The following is a 25,107-nucleotide window of genomic DNA, read 5'->3' as shown; positions in this document are numbered from 1 at the left end:
AAAATACATTAATACCCTTAAAATTTTAGTTTTTTTAGGGAGTGTATTTTGTGCAAAGGAATATTAATGTAACTATGTATAATAAAGGATAAACAAAATAATGTATTTGAAGCAAAGTAGAATGAGAATAGCGGCTCACTTATATATTTATATTAATATTTTTTTTTTTTTTTTGGGAGAAAATACTCGGATGAACAGGACGTGTCATGTTTTTTATCAACAAAATTTGTGAACTTATTTAACTCAATGAGTTAATTTTAATCAATTCAGTGACTATTTTTCTTCAAAATCCTTAATTGACGTTATCAATTATATTAAATTGATACAAAATTTAAAATTAAATATCAAAATCAAACTAATTAAAATTAAAAGAATTAAAATAGCAAAGGAGACAAAATGCAGAGAATACCGATATAATTTGCCCAAAAAGCATTTGTATAGTGAGATTTACTCATGGCATTCAGTATTTTATTATTAAACGATGATACCGTGTATCAATGTGAAAGATCGTGTCGGTTTGATTAGTCAAAGTAAGCGCTAGGCAATCTATATGTGTACATGTTCTTCTCTTCAACATCTTTAGCAGCAAACACTTTTAGCTATTATTTTCTGCAGTTCTTGAAAAAAAGTTGCAAGGAAACAGAATGATGCCTATAGTTGTAATAACTCCCTTGTTTTTTTCTCTATTGCTTCTGCTTGTTATCCTCCCACACTGTCTGATCGTGGCACTGGTTTCCTCCATAGATGCCATATGTCCGGATGCCAATTTCACTGCTGGTAGCCAATTTGATATCAACCTGAACCACACCCTCAACCGGTCACCGCTTTACATTTATAATGGTAGTGGCAAAGCGATCTACCCCAACGTGACAGAAGGGGATGACCCAGACAAAGTTTATGCTCGGTTCCTCTGCATCGGTGAGGTTTCCTTGAGTGACTGCCAAAATTGCCTCAAGAAGGCAAGCAGTGAGATTGTAAGAAGATGTCCCTTCAGAAAAGAGGCATATATATGGCATGATGTGTGTTTTATTCGCTACTCAAACATTTCTTTCTTCTCTACCACGGAGATAGGATCAGCAGTTTGTGTTTTTAATACTCGAGACATAACCAAATGGGATTTGCGGGATATATTCACTAAACTGAGAAGTGAGGCAATTTCCAATACTTCTAAGCCCACTATGTACGCAGAAAGAGAAGATAATATCACAACTGATTGGAAATTGTCCAGCATGGCACAGTGTACAGCAGACTTGTCACCAACGTATTGCAATTCTTGCCTGTCTGGTGTCATTGGTGGTATTCAAACATGCGCAGCTGGAAAGATAGAAGCGAGAACTTTTACACCAAGCTGTATCCTTAGTTATAGGTTCTCCGAGAATTTGGTTCCTCTTCCTCCAGTCGCCGTAGATCCTCCTCCCCCAAAAGCTCCTGAATCTGCAGCCAACAGGACTGACAACGGCGCTGCTAGTGGTGGTGAGTGTTTGATCCCCTTTTACGGGAGAAATTATTCAATATTCTTGGAGCAATACTCTATTCCATTTACATGTCAACACTTTACACTTTATCTCGTAAAACTCTAACATAAAAATGGTAAGCCCTATGATTTCAACCTATAACTCCTCATTTTGATCACGACCTAAACTTGCTCCATGAGCATTGAATAATTTCTCCTTTTAGGTACCTAAAAAATCTTGGATAATAGATTTGTGTATGAATTTGAAAAAAAAAATAGAAAAATTGTGTAAATTGTAGTTATATTTCACATCTTTTTTTAAGTTATCAATCAGGTCATCAAAAGTTCAGGGGATAACTTATTAATATATCATGGCAATCGGTTGAGGTTTTGCCATTAATTGTCTCGAATAGTCAGATAAATCAACCCATTTCATGATCAGAATTTTGGGATCAAAATCAAAGTAAAATAACCTCAAAAATAGATTCTACACTTCAAAAAAATCTTAGAATAATCATTTTCGGGGTCAAAGTCTTACCCGATTGGGTTAAATACACTAAGGTATAAAATACTTTCATAACACAATCACACAGGATTATTTTTTATGTCTTCTTCCTTCCAGCAATTGCTGGTTTTCTTTTATGAACTTGGGTCTGTTTTGGTCAAAAGTAGTACTTGAGTACCATACATAAAAATGAATTTGAGCGTTTAGATTGAAATCTTTAATCTGGACCATTGAAAAAAGAAAAAAAAAAAAGAAAAAGTCACCACAGCTATCGTTGCCCCCCCCCCTCTCTCTCTCTCTCTCTCTACCGTGTTCTGTCAAGCTTCCTTACACTGTGTTTGGATTGAGTGATTTGGAGAGAAAAGAAAAGAAATAGAGAGAAATGTATTTCTTTTTTCTGTTTGGTTATCTTAAGTGGAAAGAAATGGGGAGAAATAGAGAGAAATAGAGAGAAACTCATTTCTCTCATAACTCTTATTTTCAATCTTCCCAAAAGTAGAGAGATTGGGAGAGAAAAGAAATCCACAAATGTTTATATTTTCATAATACCAATTTTACCCCTGTAAAAATAAAAGAAATAAAATGATTGAAAATATAAAAAGGTTATTTTGGTAATATAACATAAAATAATTTATTTTCTTTTCTCTTAATGAAATCTAACCAAACAAGAAGGAGAGAAATCACAATCATTTCTTTTCTTTTATTTCTTACTTATCCAAATAAAAAAGAAAAAAATTACAATCATTTCTTTTCTCTTATTACTTAAGTAATCATTTCTTTTCTTTTCTCTCCTAAGTTACCAAACATAGCGTTAGTCCTTAGCTTTCCCTCTCTTTCCCTCTTTCTCTCTCATTCCGTTGTCTATGAAAACGCTAACACCTTGAACCTGTAAACCCTTTTCTGTTTCACTCCTCTAATCGAAGCCACAACAAGAAGAAGAACAGACGATTGACATGTGAACCCTCTTCTTCTTGCGAACCTGCGAACCCTCTTCTTATACCCTCTCTCTCCACAGCTCTCAGCGCTCAAGATCTCACCCATTTCCGACGAAAGATTGGTTGTTGCTTGACACCAAATCTGGGAACAACATCGTCACTTTCTATCTCAAAAACCCTTGTGCTCGCCTCACCCTTCTCTACTCTCACTGGAATGCTGCTGATCTAGGCCAGCTCTACGACCTCTTTGTTCAACTCAAAGCCAATCTCATCGGCCCAGCCATTTTTTCCCTTTGATTTTCTCATATAGACTCAGAGTTTTTTTTTCTTTTTTGTGATTTTTAGAAAATTTTAGAGTTTTGGGTTGATTTTTTTTTTTTTTTTTTTTTGGGGGGGGGGGTGTGGTTTTCTAATAAACGTATATATATGATTTTAGAAAAAATCATATATATACTGATTTTTTTTCAAGTTATCTTAGAAAATAATATATATATTGATTTTTTTTTTCTAATTTTTAGAAAATCTTGGATATGATAAATTTCATGAATTTTGTGACTTTTGAGTTTTGGGTCTCTCTGCAATATTAGTTGTTTGGATTTCTCCTCAACAAGGATTTTAGTAGCACAAGGATCCTTATGGAATATAGATTATATAGATTTGTCTATGTTGACAACAATTCTCCTAATTTCAAATTCATCCATCCAAATGCAACATAAGGTTTTAAAAATAAATAAATAAATAAATAAAAATTTCATCTAACACACTCAGCCTTCAAAGTTTTCACTTATGTTAGCCAATAGGTCTCATCTCAGGCAATCCAACCATAGTTAAGGAGGATTTATTTAAAGTGCTGCTATTAGCACCTATCTAATTTCTTCTCTCTCTCCCCTCCACTTCTTCTTCCTCCCCCTTCCAGTTATGCCCAAAATCCCTCTCTCTCTCTCTCTCTGAGCTAATCCTCTGTAGTTATCTTCGACTTCGCGATCCTTAATTTTACTTGTATGCTTCAATTCTTCGCTCAATTTCACTTCATCACGGTGACATCTAATGGTTTGATAGTTTGAGCTCGAAAATTAGTGGCGTAGGGATAGGTTTATGTTAGGGAAAATCCGTGATTCCCCACAAGTAAATCAATCAATAGGAATAAAAACTAATGCGGAAAAATTAAATCAAAGGCAACACAAGAATTTTTACGTGGTTCCCTCAATGTGAGGTACGTCCACGGGATCGAAATCCGATTCCACTATCAACCAAATAAGTTTCAAACGATTACAAACGAGACACTAATGGTCTCACAAAACACCCTTAGGTGAATTCCAAATAATCACAAATAAACAAGAGGAAAGACCTCACCAAATAGATGAACCAAATAGATGAACCAGAGTTGTAGAAGATCCAAAAAACAACCCAAATCAATTCCACCAAAACAGCCGAAACGACGTGAAGAAAATTCCACACGCCAGCCACCGAATAATAGTGCTTTTGAAAGAACAAAACTTGAATCAATTTGTAGCACATGTACCAAGATTGAACAAACAAATAGCTGCTGCCTCACGTACTACGGAAAAAGGTGAAGAAGCAACAATATATATATATTAGTTATATTATATATGTTGTGAATCTTGGATTTTTATAATTAAATCCTAATTGTATCCAAATTGAATTGGGTCTCTTCAAATATAATATATAAAAATATATTATACTAAACCAAGCCAAATTAAAACTCTTTTAATAAATCAATTGGGTCCCACACTCCAATAAGGAGGTATACCCAACAATTCTCCCCCTACCGACTTAGGTGGAGAGATCAACCATACCCGCCAAAGTTCGACACTTCAAATGTTTGTCCCTCGACAAAGTCTTTGTCAACATATCTGAAATATTATCATCGGTGTGAACCTTTTCGAGTTGCAACAATTTCGAATCTAACACATCACGAATCCAATGGTATCTCACATCAATGTGTTTCGATCTCGAATGAAAAGTAGAATTTTTACTCAAGTGAATAGCACTTTGACTATCACAATAAAGCACATACTTTTCTTGCTTCAAACCCAATTCTTGCAAAAATTTCTTCAACCATAACTCTTCTTTGCAAGCTTCTGTAATAGCAATAAATTCAGCTTCGGTAGTTGAGAGAGCAACACATTTTTGTAATTTAGATTGCCATGCCACAGCTCCCCCTGCAAAAGTCATCAAATACCCCGAAGTAGATTTCCTAGAATCAACATCACCGGCCATGTCAGAATCTGTGAACCCATCAAGCATCGGCTTACCATCCCCAAAACACAAACACACCTTCGAAGTCCCTCGAAGATATCTTAGAATCCATTTTACCGCTGCCCAATGTTCTTTACCCGGATTAGAGAGAAAACGACTCACCACACCAACAGCGTGAGCAATATCCGGCCTTGTACAAACCATGGCGTACATCAAAGAACCAACTGCTGAAGCATAAGGAACTTTCAACATCTCTTCTTTGTCTTTCTCACTTGTAGGGCATTGATTCGAACTAAGTTTGAAGTGACTTGCAAGTGGACAACCAACCGGCTTTGCTTTATTCATGTTGAACCTCTCAATAACTTTCTCAATGTAGCTTTCTTGAGACAACCAAATCAGCCCCTCTTTGCGATCACGAACAATTTTCATACCAAGAATTTGCTTTGCCGGTCCCAAATCTTTCATTGCAAAAGACTTGCTCAACTCCAATTTCAACCTGTTTATCATGGTAGAATCTTGACCCACAATTAACATGTCATCAACATAAAGTAAAAGAATAATAAATTTACCATCCGGGAAATTTTTCACAAACACACAATGGTCCGAAGTGGTTTTAGAAAAACCATTATTCATCATGAAAGAGTCAAATTTTTTGTACCATTGCCGCGGGGCTTGCTTGAGACCATACAAACTTTTCTTCAATTTGCAAACAAATTTCTCTTTCCCTTTTTCCACAAATCCTTCCGGTTGCTCCATGTAAATTTCTTCTTCAAGGTCACCATGAAGAAATGCAGTCTTCACATCAAGTTGCTCAACTTCAAGGTTCATACTTGCAGCCATGCCAAGTACAACCCAAATAGAAGACATATTCACAACTGGCGAGAAAATCTCATCAAAATCAATACCTTTTTTTTGCCCAAAGCCTTTCACAACAAGACGTGCTTTGTACCTCAGATTCTTGCCATCATTCTTCAATTTGAAGACCCACTTATTTTTCAGAATTTTCCTCCCTTTAGGCAACTTCACTAAATCATAGGTGTGATTTTCAAGTAAGGAGTTCATCTCCTCTTCCATGGCCTTTTTCCAATCACCTTTCTTTGCATGCTCAATAGCTTCTTGATAGCTCTCAGGCTCCCCTTGATCAGAAATCAACACAAATTCATTGGGAGGATACTTTCTTGAAGGTTTTCGGTCCCTTGTAGATTTCCTCAACTCAAGTTGTGGTGGCGGTTCTTGAGTTGGGTGCTCTTCCTCAATTTCTGGCTCAACTTCATTAGGATTAGCATCATCCTCTACATCTTCAATAGGTGGCTGCACATCTCCCCCATTTTCATCATCAACTGAAGATGAAGGAGATGGATCCATGTCAATGAGATCACTAGTTTTTGGTTCCTGTTGATCACCTTTGCCAAAGTCTTCAATTGTTTGGTCTTCAAGAAACACAACATCACGGCTTCGAATGACTTTCTTGTCGACCGGATCCCACAATCTATATCCGAATTCATCACGCCCATAGCCAAGAAAAATACATTGTCTTGACTTACTATCAAGCTTGGACCTCTCATCTTTTGAAATGTGAACAAAAGCTCGGCAACCAAACACTCTCAAGTGCTCATAAGACACATCTTTACCGGTCCAAACTCTTTCTGGAACATCACCATTCAAAGGATAGGAAGGAGACAAATTGATCACGTCAACCGCCGTCTTCAATGCCTCACCCCAAAAGGATCTTGGCAATTTAGCTTGTGAAAGCAAACACCTTGTTCTTTCCACAATGGTGCGGTTCATCCTCTCGGCAACGCCATTTTGTTGAGGAGTCTTCTTAACTGTCTTTTGGTGCCGAATACCTTGACTGCGACAACACTCATCAAATGGCCCAATGTATTCACCACCATTGTCTGATCGGATGCACTTCAATTTCTGCCCTGTTTCTCTTTCAACCATGGCCTGAAAATGCTTAAATGCTTCTAGAACTTCATCTTTAGTTTTTAGTAGAAAAGCCCAAACTTTCCTTGAATAATCATCAATGAAAGTAATAAAATAAAGTGCACCACTATGTGTTCTAACTTTTAAAGGACCACAAACATCAGAATGAATCAACTCCAAAACATTTTCTTTTCTAGAAACAACATTTTTATGAAAAGAAACTCTATGTTGTTTACCCGCCAAACAATGAACACAAGTTTTAAGATGTGTACCTTTCAAACCGGGTAGAAGCTCTTTCTTGAACAAAACTTGCAGCCCCTTTTCACTCATGTGGCCAAGCCGCTTGTGCCACAATTCGGTAGAAGTATCATCTTGAAGTGCATTGACAACACCTTTACAAATTTTTCCTTGCATCGAATAAAGTGTATGAGTCTTCTTGCACTTAGCCACCACCAAAGAACCCTTCGTGAGCTTCCATATTCCATCACCAAATTTGTTGTTGAAGCCTTCATCATCTAGCTTCCCAGTAGAGATCAAATTGAGACGAATGTCGGGAACATGCCTTACATCTTTAAGCAATAACTTGCAGCCCAAATTTGTTTCCAAGCAAACATCACCCATACCTATAATCTTGGACAAACCTTCATTACCCATTCGAACAAAACCATAATCTCCTTCGGTGTAGGTAGTGAAGAAATCAACTCGAGAAGTCACATGAAAAGAAGCACCGGAATCAATCACCCAATTGCTCTCTTGGCCCACAAAATTGATACAATCATCTTCACAAACGACCATGAGATCAGCATTGGTAGTAACTGCCGTTGTGTCTTCTTACTTCTTGTCCACACTTTTGTCACGCCTTTTCTCCTTATTCTTGAGCTTTCGGCATTCCCGCTTCATGTGCCCTTTCTCATGGCAATAATAGCACTCAATGTCTTTCTTTGAAAAAGAACCATCTTTCGATTTGTCACGGCTTTGATCACGACCATGAGGAGTCTTACTCCTTCCCCTTGTTTTGCTTCGACCTCTCACAATGAATGCTTCCGAATGAGAGGAACCAGCTGATTTTCTTCTAGTTTCTTCATTCAACAGGCTACTAGTGACTTGGCCCATTGTGACAACTCCATCGGGCGCTGAATTACTGACGGTCACAACCAAAGTCTCCCAACTTTCGGGCAAAGAACTAAGTAGCATCAAAGCCTGCAACTCATCATCAAAAACAATTTTCATAGAAGCAAGTTGGTTAACAATACTCTTTATTTCATTCAGATGTTCCGGAATAGGGCTGCCCTCTTTATATTTTAAATTAACCAACTTACGAAACAGAAAGGCTTTATTTGTGGCTGATTTCCTATCATAAAGGCCCTCTAATTTTTTCCATAAATCATGTGCTGAAGTTTCAGTAGCAACATGATGAAACACACTGTCATCAATCCATTGACGGATAACACCAACGGCTTTTCGATTAAGCCTATTCCATTCATCATCTTTCATACCCTCGGGTTTGCCACTAGCACCCTCAATGGGTCCATACAAATCTTTACAAAATAATAGGTCCTCCATTTTAGTTTTCCAAGTTACCCAATTACTTCCATTGAAGCTAGACATACGACCCACATTCCCCTCCATTGATTTACACAAATAACTAAACCCAAATAAATCGTAAGCTCTGATACCAGTTGTTAGGGAAAATCCGTGATTCCCCACAAGTAAATCAATCAATAGGAATAAAAACTAATGCGGAAAAATTAAATCAAAGGCAACACAAGAATTTTTACGTGGTTCCCTCAATGTGAGGTACGTCCACGGGATCGAAATCCGATTCCACTATCAACCAAATAAGTTTCAAACGATTACAAACGAGATACTAATGGTCTCACAAAACACCCTTAGGTGAATTCCAAATAATCACAAATAAACAAGAGGAAAGACCTCACCAAATAGATGAACCAAATCTTCTGAACCAGAGTTGTAGAAGATCCAAAATAACAACCCAAATCAATTCTACCAAAACAGCCGAAACGACGTGAAGAAAATTCCACACGCCAGCCACCGAATAATAGTGCTTTTGAAAGAACAAAACTTGAATCAATTTGTAGCACATGTACCAAGATTGAACAAACAAATAGCTGCTGCCTCACGTACTACGGAAAAAGGTGAAGAAGCAACAATATATATATTAGTTATATTATATATGTTGTGAATCTTGGATTTTTATAATTAAATCATAATTGTATCCAAATTGAATTGGGTCTCTTCAAATATAATATATAAAAATATATTATACTAAACCAAGCCAAATTAAAACTCTTTTAATAAATCAATTGGGTCCCACACTCCAATAAGGAGGTATACCCAACAGTTTAGAGTCTGATACATCAATGGTCGTTTAGGGTTTCACTCTAAGTTGGCGAAATCGTGTGTGGAGGTCCAATCTGGTGATGATGGCGATAAATTAGTTGATCTACGAAATAGATCTGGATGATCTCAAATCTGAAGTGATCGACGTGACAACACAATAGTGGGGGATTTCTCAACAATGGCAGAACCTTAACGATGATGATGATGATCTCCAGAAGAGATGATGGCGATGGTGTCTTCTCGTCGTCGGAATTTAACGACGTCGACAAATCCTCTCCGTGAAGTTGCCTCGAGGTGAAAAAACGGCAACAGATGTGAGAAAATCGACGAAGGAGGGAGATCGGTGGAGAAGTGAGACAACGGTGAGTAACACTAAGAGAGGCAGAGATCTGAGAGAGGGTTTGGGACCAGCGGAGAGAGAGAGAGAGGAGAGATATATTTGAGTGAGTGAGAGGGTAAAAATGGAACTTTATGTTCGGACAAAAATTGAAATTAAAAAAAATAAAAGAAATAGAGGGTACAAAGAAAGAAGAAAGGTAGGTGCTACCAGTGACACTGTTTATTTATTGTGTTGGTAACAGTTGTAAAGCAATGTTATGGCCAACAATTTGCATATACGTCATGAAAAATAGTTGGGAGGAAAATGCAGTTGAGCAGGTTTTCTTATAACTTTTTTAGTTTTTCATTTTCGATGCTCTATTCTTCAAATTAATATTTACCTATTATATTTTACTTTTTATAAATCATAACAAAATAAAATATAAAAAAAATTAAATATGATGTGTCATTAATTTTATGTATTTAATATTAATTTAAAATGTAAAAAATTTTAAGAAATAAGGTGATGACGTATTCAACTTTCGTTAGGAAAATGGGTTGTCTTTTGACTTTTTGACTATTTTAGCTTGGGCTAAAAAATCTCGTTTGAGAAGTACTTTTTGACTTTTTTGACTTTTTGTGAGAAAAAGAATGTAATAATTATGAATTGGATGTGATGTTTTGCCTTATTGAACTAAAAAACTTATTTTGTCTTTTTATAACTAACATAACTCCAAACCTAACCTAATCCTTCTTCCCCAACGAAACATTAGCGAGTAATATTTTAAATGGTAAGCATGTTTATAGTAAATGAAAAGTTAGCATGATTTGTTTATTTCAAAATTAACTAAAATTATTTTACTTTTTAAAAAAGTACCTTAATTTTTTCACTTAATTGTACTATCTACTCATCCAATAATTAGCATTCATCTTATATTTTTTTTTTTTATGTATGAAAACCACTGTCATGGTAGAATTTTCCCTGAAACTAGCTACTCTCTCTCTAGATTTTCCTCTCCTTTTTCTTTATTTTTCTCTCATTTTATTCACTCTTTCTTCTATTCTTTCTCTACTATCTTTTCCTTTCTTTTTCTTTTCTTTCCTTTGCTTCCATGGCTGCTATTGTCAGCCCCAAAAACTCCATGGCAGCCTCTCCTGTGGCCACCATCGCACTTGGAAAATCAGTCTTTATTCTTACTTTTGGCACAACCGCCGACCGGCAACCACCTCCCTCGTCACCACCGATCACCACCCACCTTAAATATATATATATATATATATCAACTTGAAAGGAAAACGTGAAGAATAAGCTTACCGGAATTAATGGAGCTCTCCGGAACACTTCCCCTGGTACAATTCTCCTATCAAAGTATATGGCAGTGTTTGGTGAAGAAATATTTGTTACCTACATCCTATTTATAGGCTAATGATCATGTAATTGATTGCTTGATTTCATTCTTGATTTTATTTTGATTTCATTTTCTGCAGATTTTGCAGAGATTCTGCAGAGTAAATTATTTTTTTTCTTCTTAAATAGATATATATTTATTTAGTTATTTGCAAAATGACTTAAACCCCAACTGGGGTGATCCCACCACCCTTAGTGATTTGTGATTAGCTCAATTTTTTTTTTTTTTTTTTTCGATTCTCCTCTCCTGAACCCCCACGTGGGGATGGGGTGGGGGTGGGGGTGGGGTGCTGGGGTTGCACCCCACTTGGGGACTGGAGCATTGCCCTAGTTATTTTTGTGTTATTACAAATTATGACGTGGCATAAGTGCTCATTTTTGTGGCCTGAAACGTCTGGGTTGACTTTTATTCGTATTCAATGAATTTTTGAATGAACGATGCTTCACACCCCTAGTGGGAGTCTGACTCCTAGTGACGTGGCGCGCTGTTATTGGTCAAATTTTTTTTTTCTTTCCTTCTAATCCCGCAGTGCCACGTGGCACTGGAGGGTCACTGGGGGTGAGATTTACTGGGGGTCGGACGCATTTTTGTTTTTGAATAAAAATCAAAAATTTACTATATTTAAATTCTATTCTTCTAGATGAATTGCAAAAATAAAAAATTTTAAAAAAAATAGAAAAATTTCACTAAAATAATATGATATTTTCTTATTTCAGCTCTTTAGCAAATATTTTTTTTTAGTTTAAAGACAACTAAATTACGTATGTGTCAGTTTAAGGATATTGACTTTTTTTTAGAAAAAATTACTTTTGCTATAGTTTCATTACTCCACTACCTCTAATTGCCACCTTCGGTCACCAGTTGCCACCTTCGATTGATGGTGGTAACTTTCTAATGACCATCATTGGTACATTTTTTCGGTGAAAATTTTCCTGCAACTCTCCAACGCTAGTGAAATTCTCTATGATAATTTTTGATGACTCTCTTGTAAAATGAAATCTCACTATGCTATGTGAGTGAAATTTATATACTTTCCAAAACATATATAAATTTTTTTAACTAATAATGAAAAGCACAATGAAATTTCTCGAAATTAGTGAAAGTTAGAATCTAAGTCAGTGAAATTTCACTGACTAATTCTAGCGAAAAATCTGAAATCAATGAACCTAAAAGAGAAAACATATAGATAAAACAATATAACAAAATATCTATCAATTAACAACATACAAATCAACTGAATCTATTTTTAAAATCAACTTATAAAAAAAAATAACGATATTCGAGAGAGAGAGAGAGAGAGAGAGAGAGAGAGAGAGAGAATAGTAATTTCAACTAGATCTGAACTAAAAATGTCCAAGCAACGGTGGATGAACAATGTTGGAAAGAGAGAAACATAGCAAAAGATTAGATCAATCAAATTTAGACTGAATATGTGTGAATGATAGTAGATACCAGTTGATGGTAGAGAAAGATGTGATGAACGGTAGTGGGACAACGTCGATGGATATGGTGACGACAATAGAAATGGTGCCGGTGATGGTTGATATGGTGGGGTGGCATTGTGGATGCGGTGGAGGCTCCGACAGCGGCGAAGGTGATAGAAAAGAACATAATCGAAAATAAGAGAGAGAGAGAGAGAGAGAGAGAGAGAGAATAAAAAAATGTTGGAAAAATGTATAGGATTTTAGAGTTAAAATAGCATTTCTGACCATTTATGTTACAGTTTATCCTTATCCATTTAGAATTTCAAAATTCTAGGGATTTTCACTTGCAAACCAACTTTTTATGTCCTAAAACTCTTACCCAAATACATAGAGGGATGTATCCCTTAATAATAAAATAATTGGCTTTTTGGTTCTATTTTCGGTAAATTATAAATACACTCATAATATTTGCTTAAAATACGAATTGTCTCTCTAGTGGTTCTGGAAATTACAAATAGTCCATTGTAAATTTTTTTTATTTAATAGAAGTAATTGTAGTCATCCCATTTTGATTGACCCCAAGACTTCGGACGCTCGTAGGCCTCCCAATGATAAAATGATAATATCTCAACCCTTGGAATGTTGAAACTTGTTGTTATACCCTGCTTTGGCCTAAAAACCAACTTTTTGCTGATATGACCAAAATACCCCTGAATCCATTTTTTAGCCAAAACCAATTTTCTGACCCCGAGAGATAAGGGAAGCCCAATTGCACTTAGATTAATGATATTTTCTAAAATTACTGATCAGTTTTATCAAAAATATCGATCTAAAGACAATTTGAGCTAGCTTGGGCCATAAGTAGGCAAAAGCTATGCAATGCTACACCTAGCCATACAAACCCGCACCTACAAAGTTGACACTTGGATCCTTGGTCTCACGTGCATGTGCATGTGCATTGTGCGGCTGTAGCTGATTTGTGCGGTCGCACTTCCCTTGTGGGGTCGCACTTCCCTTGTGCAGCCACATCTCTCCCGATAGACAAAAATGAAAACTTTGCAAGGATGACAATTAATGTGACATTGGAGTGACGCGCTAGGAAGAAAGCGATGCTCAATTCTAACAACCTTCTCTATTTTTCTGTCCAAGCTAGGAATGCTTATAAAAGCACCTCTCCACCCTCTCTTGCAAGGGGTTCCAAAATTGTGAACCTTTAAGAACATCTGAGAGCTTGTAAGAAAGAAATCCTACCCCTTACCCTAAATTTCAAAAATCCCACCCTAACATCAACCAAAGGCAATCAAGAATACTCTAAGGACTTGGAGACTTGGACTAATATCAGAATCCTAAGCTTGATGGAGGCCTACAAACAAGAAAGTAAAGTTTTCTTGACTTGTTTTTGTGTGCTCTTCAGTTCTTGAAAACCAGAAGGTAAAACACACTTTCTTTGTTAATCTCAAACTTGTTTTCATCTATTTTCAATAGTCAAGCATGCTTAGGGCTTTAGTTCATCTATACGTCATATAGTTTGCATATTTACTCATCTTTTTCTTCTTTTTCACCATGATTCTTCTATTTTCATTAGAACAACATATTTAGGATCATGCATTCATATAGCAATCATGCAATATTAGGCTTGGTTCAAATCATCATGTAGTTAGTTTGTAGTTTAGCTCTTTATTTGTTATTTGCTTTTTGTGTATAAGCATCATTTAGTAGCTTCAAACTAGGCCTAGGATAATATTTTGTATGTTTAGTTGTATGATAGGTTATGTTTAATTTCAACTTTTGCATGTAAGACATTGAAAGTGGGCATCTAGGTAAGTCTCTCCATCTTTCATAGCATTTGCATGTTTTGTTTGCATTATTTTTTTAATAATCCAAGTCTATGTGCTTTTCTTGCAAAATTGTTTGTTTTGAATGATTTATGAATATTATTTATTTTAGTTTATGTTTAAGGCCATGGATGATTAAGAATCCTTTTTTTATTTTTTTTAATATTGAAACTCACCTATTGGATGGAAAATATGGCTTTATTCATTTAATTTATTTTATTCAAATCACATAGTTTTAGGATTAGTTAAAGGTTTTAGGCTTAAAATGAAATTTGTGAATAATTAACAATTAAAATCATAAAATAGAAAGTTAGTATAGGCTAATCTTCGAATTGGGTAAAATGGGATGTTTTCTTTCAATGATCTTCCCCTTTTGTATCTAAGCTCCCGAACCTAGAATCTTCTAGTTATGACGGATCAATCCTTAACTTAGTTTTTATTGTTAAAGGTTTCTTAATTTCCCTTTAAAAAAATTAAGTGGAGACTCTTTGTTATTAAAGCGAGTTGGTACAACAATTTGTGGGAAACGAGTCTTAGACTCGAAAAAGGCACGGCGCCCACAATAATAGAAAAAGTGAAATTTCTAACTACTCTTTTATACAACAATAAAATTATATGAATTATTAATTCAATTATATTTATGACATCATTAAACTTGTTAATTGACCTTATGATTTATTAATAAAAAGGGATCATTGATGATGTGATTAGAAACTTGAAAGAGCTGAATGCAATTTACAGAACCATGGGGATAATTCGTATTTTAAATAAATCTTAAAAGGTATATTTGTACTTTGCTCTTTTTTTAATATTTTTTGTATTTAATGATTTTTTTTTAATTATGTTTTTAGATCTCTACAAATTGGGCAAATCACAGGTCAGTGAAACACACACACAAAAAAAAAAAAAAAAAAAATTACACAGACATAGAGGGTTGAAATTCAAACTTGCATCCCTGTAACTTTTGAGTTCCATCCCACCATTCAAGGAGTTGCACCATCATATTTTACAAAAAAAAAATTAGTTTTCCACCCTGCATTGTTATTTCCTTTTATAAATTTGGTGGACTTGGAACTTAAAAAAAAATTGAGACAAATTAAAATGAAAAAGCCCAACACAAAACACAAAATTATTAACAAAAAATCTCTTTTAGCTTGATCTAAAATTCATATTTTTGAAGATTTAGGCAACCGAACATTTCCATCATAACTACTTGTTCATCGATCAATTGAAACCCAAAAATATGTGGAGAAAGAGTTTGATCAGCATGATGATCCCTTCCTTCAACATCCCCACAACCCTTTTTGTTCTTTTTTTTGTTTTCTTTCTCATCCTCAGCAGCACCAAAGTTAGCTCAGATTCTCTCTTATATGTCTGCCCAAACACAACAACTTACACTCCCAACAACACATACCAAACCAACCTCAACACCCTCTTATCTGTTCTCTCCTCTAATTCCACCACCACCACCAATGGCTTCTCCAACTTCACCATCGACCTCAACCCCCCGACATAGCCTACGGCCTCTTCCTCTGCCATGGTGATGTTTCCACTGCCGTCTGTCAAGCCTGCGTCTCCACTGCTACTAAAGAAGTAGTCCAAAAGTGTCCCAATTTGGAGGTTGCCATGGTTTGGTACGAAGGGTGCATATCGCGATACTCAAACCAATCTATCTTCTCTTATGTGGATTAGACAATTGCACTTAGTTTGGTTAATACGCAAAATGTAATAGAATTAAACTGATTTGTAGAAGTCTTGGGAGGTGTAATGGATGATATAGTCACTTGGGATTCCTCTTCTTCTTCGGATAGTCAGTATGGCAAGAAGTTTGCAACTAAAGAAACTAAATTTACACCGTTTTAAACACTGCACGGGCTTGTTGTAGTTATGATTGCAATAATTACCTTAGATCTGGTATCTCAAATTTTGCTAGTTGTTGTCTGGGAAGGCAAGGTTTAGGATTTTGGTTTCCAAATTGTGTTGTCTGGTATGGTCCTGTTTGGTAGGGCTTATTTCCAGCTTATTTAAGCTTTTAGCTTAATCTAAGCTATTTTGATGTGTTTGGTTCAGCTTAACAATACAGCTTATAGTTTTTTGTAAGTCAAAAATCAACTTATTTTTTGAGTGGGAGAGGAGAAGCTTAATTTATAAGTAAAAAATCAGCTTACGTTCACAGTTATCAGCTTATGTTCACAGATATAAGCTATAAGCTGTTAGGCTATAAGTTATAATCACTTTCCCACAGCTTTACCAAACAGGGCCTATGAGTAGCACCCCTTTTATAAGGCCACCGCCACTGCACCACCGCTTTCACTGGTTCTTCCTCCTCCTCTAGGTCCTCCTACTAGCAATTTACGTAAAATTAAACCTGATAAGTTATTGGGTCATCTAGTGATTGAAATTATTCATTTCTTAGGGTTATTGAGCAGATTACACACATATTAAATGATTCATTGGATATCAATAATTAAATAATTGGATGAGATTTGTTGTAAATAATGGAACTGCTATGTCTCCCATCCACCAAGAGGACTGAACGCTCCAGTTTGGGCCCATAAACCCAATACAAGTTCTATTTAGATGATTTGATATGTTAATACTTTAAATCTCTTCTTGTACATTGTTCCCCAAAAAAATTATATAAACTTGCAAAATCATTTGCTTTGGGTACGTAGATCATTTGTTTATTCCAAGTTTGTCTTTATTGAGATTCTTTGAATTCATTATTTTCATTATATTTCAGATCTGGAACTTACATTGATTTATATACTGTAAACATAAACTGACTAACTAACTCATAACAGATTATATAATGGAAACCTAAACTGCCTAACTAACTCATAACAGATTTGCTAACCATTACAACTAATGCTCCTAGAATTACAGAGCTGTGATGATGCAGCTTTAACAAACATTGACAGCTGTCCATGAGCTCTATGAGCTGGTGAGTCTATGAGCTGGTGAGGAGGATACTTCTTCAGCCCCCCTCAAGCTGATAGGGGAGGAAACCACTAACAGCTTGTCACGAAGATAATGAAATCTGGAAGGAGGAAGAGGCTTTGTGAAAATATCAGCTACCTAATCCATGGTCGGAATATACTTAAGCTCAATCTGGTTGGCAACCACTTTTTCGCGAATAAAATGACAATCGATTTCTATATGTTTGGACCTTGAATGAAAAACAGGGTTGGATGCTAAGGCCATGGAAGATAAACTATCACACCATAGGACAGGAACAGGAGAAGAAGAAACACAAAAGTCTTTAAGCAATTGTTGAATCCAAGTGAGCTCGGCTGTAGCATGAGCTAAGGCGCGATACTCAGCTTCAGTGGATGATCTAGAAACAGTGGCCTGCTTTTTAGCGGACCATGAAATTAAGTTTGAGCCAAGATATACACAGTAGCCTGATGTTGATCTTCGATCAAGGCTATCACTGGCCCAGTTAGAGTCAGAGAAGGCAAAAAGAGCAAAAGAACTGGGAGTGAAAAAGAGACCATGATGTAGAGTCCCTTTGACATATCTAAGGAGCCTCTTAACAGCATGAAAATGAGCATTGGTAGGGAGATGCATAAACTGACATGCTTGATTAACAGCAAAGGAGAGATCAGGTCTAGTGATAGTCAAATATTGCAGTCCACCAACCAAACTTCTATATAGTGATGGCTGAGTAAATGGCAGGGAATCTGTTGTAGAACACACAGCTTTAACTATCATAGGAGAGGAGCATGGTTTGCAGTCGGCCATTCCAGCTTTATTCAATAATGCAGCAGCATATTTAGCTTGAGATAAAAAGGAACCATGCTCATCAGACATAACTGAAATGCCCAGAAAATAAGACAAAGGACCAAGATCTTTCATGGAAAAGGACGTGTGCATGTGCTGAAGAAGCAGAGTAATGAAAGCAGGATCATCACCAGTTAGTAAGATGTCATCAACATATACCAAGAGCAGAGTGAGGTTTGTAGAAGTTTTTCTGATAAAAAGAGAAGCATCAGACAGACTGTTGGTGAATCCTTGAGAGAGCAAGAAAGTTGAGAAGGTGGAGTACCAAGCCCGAGGGGCTTGCTTGAGACCATACAAGGCCTTCTTGAGTTTGCAAACATGTGTAGAAGATTGTTCAAACCCTGGAGGCTACAGCATATAGACCTCCTCTTGAAGTGTACCATGAAGAAATGCATTGGAAATGTCAAGCTGTTTGATGGACCATTGAGCTTGAAGAGCAATACTCAAAAAGATGCGAATGGTGGGTTGTTTAGCCACAGGACTAAAGGTCTCATGGAAATCAATTCCTTCTGTTTGCAAAAATCCCTTGGCCACCAATCTAGCTTTATAACGAGCAATGGTACCATTTGAATCTCTTTTAATGCGAAAAACCCATTTACACCCAATGGCAATTTTATGCGAAGGAAGAGGAACAAGGTCCCAAGTGCCTTGTTGTTGAAGAGCTTGATATTCTTCTTGCATGGCTTGAAACCATACAGGAGAGTGAAGAGCATCATGAACAGATGTAGGTTCAGTTTCAAGAAGAGAACTTTTAGCAGAAAAACAGTGGGAAGGCCTATGTTTAGATCGAGTAATCATGGGATGGATGTTAGACACAGAGGAAGAAAGAGAAGGAGGAGGTAAATCAATAGTAATAGAGGAAATAGGAATAGGTTGAGGTAGAGGAAGAGTAGGCTCAGATCTGGAAGAGGGCTCAGAAGAAGCAGGAGAAGCAGGAGAGGAAATATGAATAGGCTGAGGAAGAGGATGAGTAGGCTCAGATCTGGAAGAATGCTCAGCAGAAGATGAAACAGATGAAGAAGGAGACTGAGTTGGAATGGGAGCTGAAGAACTGAGTGCAGCAGGCCAGAAAAATGATGTAAGGGTAGATAAATCTGAAGTAGATGAAGAAGAGGACACTGTGGACTGCTGAGAAAAAAGAAAACATGATTCATTAAAAATAACATGCCTAGAAATGTAGATTTTTCCAGAAAGAGGCTCAAGACATCTATATCCCTTAATAGTAGGATGGTATCCTAAGAAAACACAAGACATGGATTTTGGTGCTAGCTTGTGTGGAACATAAGGTTTTAACCAAGGGAAACACTGACAGCCAAACACTTTGAAAAGAGAGAAATCAGGTATGGTATGAAATAACATCTCAAAAGGTGTCTTGTGATGTAAAATACTAGAAGGCATTTTGTTAATGAGGAATGTGGATGTGGCAACAGCATCAAACCAAAACTTAATGGGAACAGATGAGTGATGAAGCAATGTGATAGTAGTTTCAATAATGTGTCTGTGTTTGCGTTCAGCTATGCCATTTTGGGCCTGAGTATAAGGACAACTACTTTGATGAACAATGCCATGAGAAGACAGCAAAGTATCAATTCTTTTATTGACAAATTCAGTGCCACAGTCAGTCCTAAGTATTTTAAGAGAAGTCTGAAATTGATTGTCAATATATGCTTTGAATATAAGCAATTTATCATACACCTCACTCTTGTAGTTCAAAGGATAAACCCAAGTAAATCTACTGTAGTCATCCACAAACAAAACATAGAAACGAAATGGAGCATCATCTACTGTAAAGGGACCCCATACATCACTATGAACTAAGGCAAAAGGACAATTGACAAAAGTATTAGACAATGTGAAAGGAAGTCTATGAGATTTAGACATATTACAATCAAGGCAAGACAAGGCCTTATTTAAAGACAATTTATTTGGTAAAACATCAGCCAGATGCTGAAGCTTTAAAGAAGATGGATGGCCTAATCTTTGATGCCACAGCAAATCAGGCACAGATGCTGAATTGCTGGACTGAAACAGAGTTGTTGGAGTGCTATCAGACAGAGGAGCAGTAGTGCTAGATTGAAAAACTTGAGGAGAAGAGCATGGTTCAGATGAAGGAATGAACTGGTAAAGACCATTGATGTTAACACCTCTATGCAGAATCTTGTTCGTGCATTTGTCCTGAATGACAAAAGTATTAGCATCAAAAATAACAAGGCAGTTGAGGTCTTTGGTGAGTTGATGCACAGATAAAAGGTTTGAAGAAATAGTTGGAACATGAAGAAGATTGGAGAGAGGAAAAGAATAATGTGGAGTTGGCAAAATACCTTTACCTATATGACTGATTTGTAAGGAAGAGCCATTACCAACTTGAACATGATCCTGACCTTGATAAGGCTGAAATTGTTGCAGATTAGTCAAGTCATTGGTCAGATGATTGGTAGCAGCAGAGTCAACATACCAAGGAGGTATGGAAGGATCAGAAGAGGACTGAGGAACTGAAGCAGCATATGACTGAGGAACTGAAGCAGCATAAGCCTTTGACTGAGAGGAACTGCTGCCAGAGAAAGGCTGAAATGTAGGATCCAGTCGATGCCAGCAATCAAAAGAAGTATGATTCCAACCTCCACAAATCTGGCAGCCAGAGTTAGATCCAGAGTTGAAGGAAAAGGCTCCTCTGGATCTGTTATTATTATGACTAGTATTGTTGTATCTGTTATTGAATCTGCCACCACGAGAACTATTATATCTGCCTCTGAAGCCATGAGAGGAACCTCTGCCCCTTGCAGAGTGAAAACCTCTAGTAACAGAATTTGAAGAATCATAACCTGATGAAGATGATCCTTGTGAGGCAGAATAGGCAACATGAAGATCAGTGCCAGAAGACTGTTTAAGTTTCTGTGCAATATGAATGGATTCGGAGCATAATAATGAACACAAATTTTCCATTTTGATAGGCTCAGATCGAGTACGAATAGAAGTTTTGAAAGCATCATATTCCTCTGGTAGACCATTCAAAGTGAAGAAAACCAGATCTTCATCATCAATTTTTGCAGAAGCTAAAGCCAGCTGTGCTGCAAGATCTTTAATTTGAGAGAGATAGACCTCCATTGAAGATGATTTCTTACGCAGAGTTTGAAGTTTGGTTTTTAGTTGATGGATATGAGAGCGTGAAACTGAAGTAAACTGCTTCTCTAAGAATTGCCATACCTGATCACTTTGAGTCAGATGAAGAACAGATGAATAAATGGATGAAGATAGAGTTGCAGTTAGACAAGTAAGCAAATGTGCATCAACCAATTGCCATTGCACATAACTTGGATTTGAAACAGGTTTTCCAGATTCATCAATGAGGTCTGGAGATGGACATGGATGAGATCCATTAACATGATCAAGAAATCCAGATGCTCTAAGCATATTTGTCATCTGAGATTTCCATATGAGGAAATTGTTGGATTCGAGCTTCACTGTAATGAGAGAGTTGAAATTTGAAATTAGTAAACTAAGATTTGATGGCAGGGAAGAATCAGCCATTGGAGACCTGTGGATCTTGCTCACGAGAGCTTCAAAGCTCTGATACCATATTGAGATTCTTTGAATTCATTATTTTCATTATATTTCAGATCTGGAACTTACATTGATTTATATACTGTAAACATAAACTGACTAACTAACTCATAACAGATTATATAATGGAAACCTAAACTGCCTAACTAACTCATAACAGATTTGCTAACCATTACAACTAATGCTCCTAGAATTACAGAGCTGTGATGATGCAGCTTTAACAAACATTGACAGCTGTCCATGAGCTCTATGAGCTGGTGAGTCTATGAGCTGGTGAGGAGGATACTTCTTCAGTCTTCCAATCATGTTCTTGACTTTGAATTTCAAATTTATGGTTTTTTTCGTACTTGATTTCTAACTATAATCTGCTATATCAAGCATAATTTTCAAATGTGAGCTATTCTTTACTTGTGAAGATTTTCAACAAATACATTTTTTTTCTTGTTGATGCAGGAAAGGGTGGGATCTCATCACAAGTACTCATTGCCATCATTGTCCCAACTGGAGTCTCTCTTTTGCTTTTTGTTGTATGCTTGTTCTTCCGAAGTAGGAAAACAAAGAAGAAATATGGTTCCATTGCTGAGGATAATGGTAAACAAAAAAAAACATTTTTCTTTCGTTTTAACCATTTATTCTTCTACTAATAAATCAACAATTCCATTACATTTACCTTTTGATTTGTCCAGTTGGGAATGAAATTACAACGGAACAATCCTTGCAATATGATTTGGGTACAATTCAATCTGCCACAAACAACTTTTCTGACCAAAACAAAATTGGCCAAGGTGGATTTGGACATGTCTACAAGGTTAGATGTCATTTGTACTTGTACATGATTTCAACGACATAAAATACAATAATATTATTCTTCATAAACAATTTTTTTTACTCTATTTTCTTATAGTAGATACAAAGTAATAGGTTCCACAACTATTTCTTACCATAAACCAATAAGCCTCACTAGTTTTATGTCTAGTGGTAAAAATTCATTTGTGTAAAAAAAAAAAAAAAAAAAAAAAAAAAAAAAAAATTAGAAGTTTCAACATTTTGGATCCAAAATTTAGTAAATGTCATATATTCTCAGGGTATACTTCCTAACGGATCAGAGATAGCAGTGAAGAGGTTGTCTCAAAACTCAGGGCAAGGTGCAGAAGAATTCAAGAATGAAGTTGCATTGGTAGCCAAACTTCAACATAGAAACCTAGTGAGGCTACTGGGATTTTGCTTAGAAGGAGAAGAAAAGATACTCATTTATGAATTTGTGCCCAACAAAAGCTTGGACTACTTACTATTCGGTTTGGCACATTCGAACAACTCTAGTTCTTTATAATATTTTTTTAATATTTTATTTTGTTTCACAGCAAAACATGATTTCAATGAATATACATTATTTGTAGTCAAATTTATTGAGTAGCTGACCTAGCAGGCTAGTATTGCAATGCATGCTAAGGAAAAAAAAACCCATTTACACTATATCTAGATTATAGATTTGGATTGAAAATTGAAAAGAAAAGGGAAATGAAGAAGAAAAAAAATAGCTTATATTATGTTCACATTTTTCCTTTTCCTTTTTAAATCCATACCGAGATTCATGCTCAAAATCTAAGCTTAATGCATTCCTCTACTATTGTTTCCATCTCAACTTCAATAAAATTGACACATATCATACCCAAGTCTAATTCCTTACTGCTAACTTGAGCATATATTATGATCAATGTACAGATCCACAAGAAGAAAAGTTGAATTGGTCAAAACGTTACAAGATTATAGGGGGGATAGCTCGAGGGATGCTTTATCTTCATGAAGATTCCCGACTTAGAATTGTACATCGTGATCTCAAAGCTAGCAATGTTCTATTAGATGAGAATATAAATGCAAAAATTTCAGATTTTGGAATGGCTAGGATCGTTGGTGTGGATCAAACTCAAGGAAATACAAGTCGAATCGTTGGGACATTGTAAGTTTTGTGTCCCCCAATCTCATTAATTTCATTTTCTATATTTGGGATTAGTTAATTCTTTATGCAGTCTCAAGTAAAAGCATCATTCTTTTTCTTCAAATACCCCCCCTTGGACTAGCATAAAATACAAATGGATTAATTATACTTTTACATTGATCTTCATAGTTTTAATTTAAACAAATAAAAATGGGTTAATTATACTTTTACATTGATCTCTATAGTTTTAATTTAAACAACTTGGTCCCTACACATTAATACTGTAGTTATATTACGTTTGTTGTGGTAGAATGCATATGATATACACTTTTTAAAGATGCACAATGTAGCAACTCCCATCTATTTAGCTCCTTATGAGAGTAATCTTTGTTGGCACAATTATTTATTTATTTATTTATTAAACCTTGATGCATTATGTCCTCAGTGGTTTAATATATGTGATTTTATCCCCTAAAATTTTTTTTTAAGCAAAGTTTCTTGTAATATTCTTATTATTATGCTAAACTAATGGTTAATGGTTTGCAGTGGTTACATGCCTCCAGAGTATGTAATGCATGGACAGTTCTCTGTAAAGTCCGATGTATTTAGTTTCGGTGTCTTAATTTTGGAGATCATAAGTGGCAAGAAGATCAGTAATTTTTACCAATCAAGCTATGCTGAAGACTTGTTAAGCTACGTGAGTGATTACATACTTTCTAACTATTATTTCCCTACTTAGGGATAATGTCATCACATCCACATGTTACATATAATGAATTATTGCAGGCTTGGAAACTATGGAGAGATGGAACACCTTTGAAATTGATGGATCCAAATTTGGAAGAATCTTATTCAAGAAATGAGGTCACTAGATGCATCCATATAGGCTTGTTGTGTGTCCAAGAAAACATTAATGCCAGGCCTTCCATGGCAGCGGTAGTTTTGATGCTCAGTAGTTACTCCTTTACTCTATCAGTTCCTCAGGAACCAGCATTTTTTGCCCGTAGCATAATGCAACCAAACACACTAGAAGACCTTGACTCGAATCAGTCTACAAGCAAGTCATTGCCATGTTCTGTGAATGAACTATCGATTACTGAACTAGACCCTCGATAATGTGAGCAATCAAGGCAATATCAAGGTTCAAAGATAGCTTAATGGCATGAGATGAATATCAATAGACTCAAAGTTGGACATGAATGATATATTTCAACATTTGAAAGATTAAAAACAAAATATAGGGTTCATGTTCTCTCTAGTGCCCTAGCCTCAGCCCAAAATCCAAATGAGGTCTTTTTTGTTTGGAGATTTATTTATTTTAGTTTTTTTTGTGCTTCTCTTTTTCATAGGCCTTATTATTGATAAAGTTGTAAGTGCCCAAACTTTTATTATAGAATTGGATATAAATCTCTCACATGAGGTGGGACTTATTAAGTATGAA

General features: G+C 36.0%; 1 protein-coding gene across 1 annotated transcript; it reads left to right on the top strand.

Moving 5' to 3' along the window:
• The first annotated feature begins 549 nt into the window (after nt 1–549).
• Nucleotides 550–25,107, top strand: LOC114317074 (cysteine-rich receptor-like protein kinase 10). The gene is made up of 7 exons (XM_082888160.1): nt 550–1,473; nt 22,184–22,321; nt 22,417–22,538; nt 22,815–23,025; nt 23,453–23,687; nt 24,213–24,363; nt 24,453–25,107. The coding sequence occupies exons 1-7, from the start codon at nt 645–647 to the stop codon at nt 24,780–24,782; spliced, it is 2,016 nt and encodes a 671-aa protein (XP_082744286.1). The 5' UTR covers nt 550–644; the 3' UTR covers nt 24,783–25,107.

The sequence above is a fragment of the Camellia sinensis genome, chromosome 9, assembly GCF_055761805.1.
Source record: "Camellia sinensis isolate YWXY chromosome 9, ASM5576180v1, whole genome shotgun sequence".
Taxonomy (NCBI): Eukaryota; Viridiplantae; Streptophyta; class Magnoliopsida; order Ericales; family Theaceae; genus Camellia; species Camellia sinensis.
Note: the sequence above shows the minus strand (reverse complement) of the source record. Positions and strands in the feature narration are given on the sequence as shown.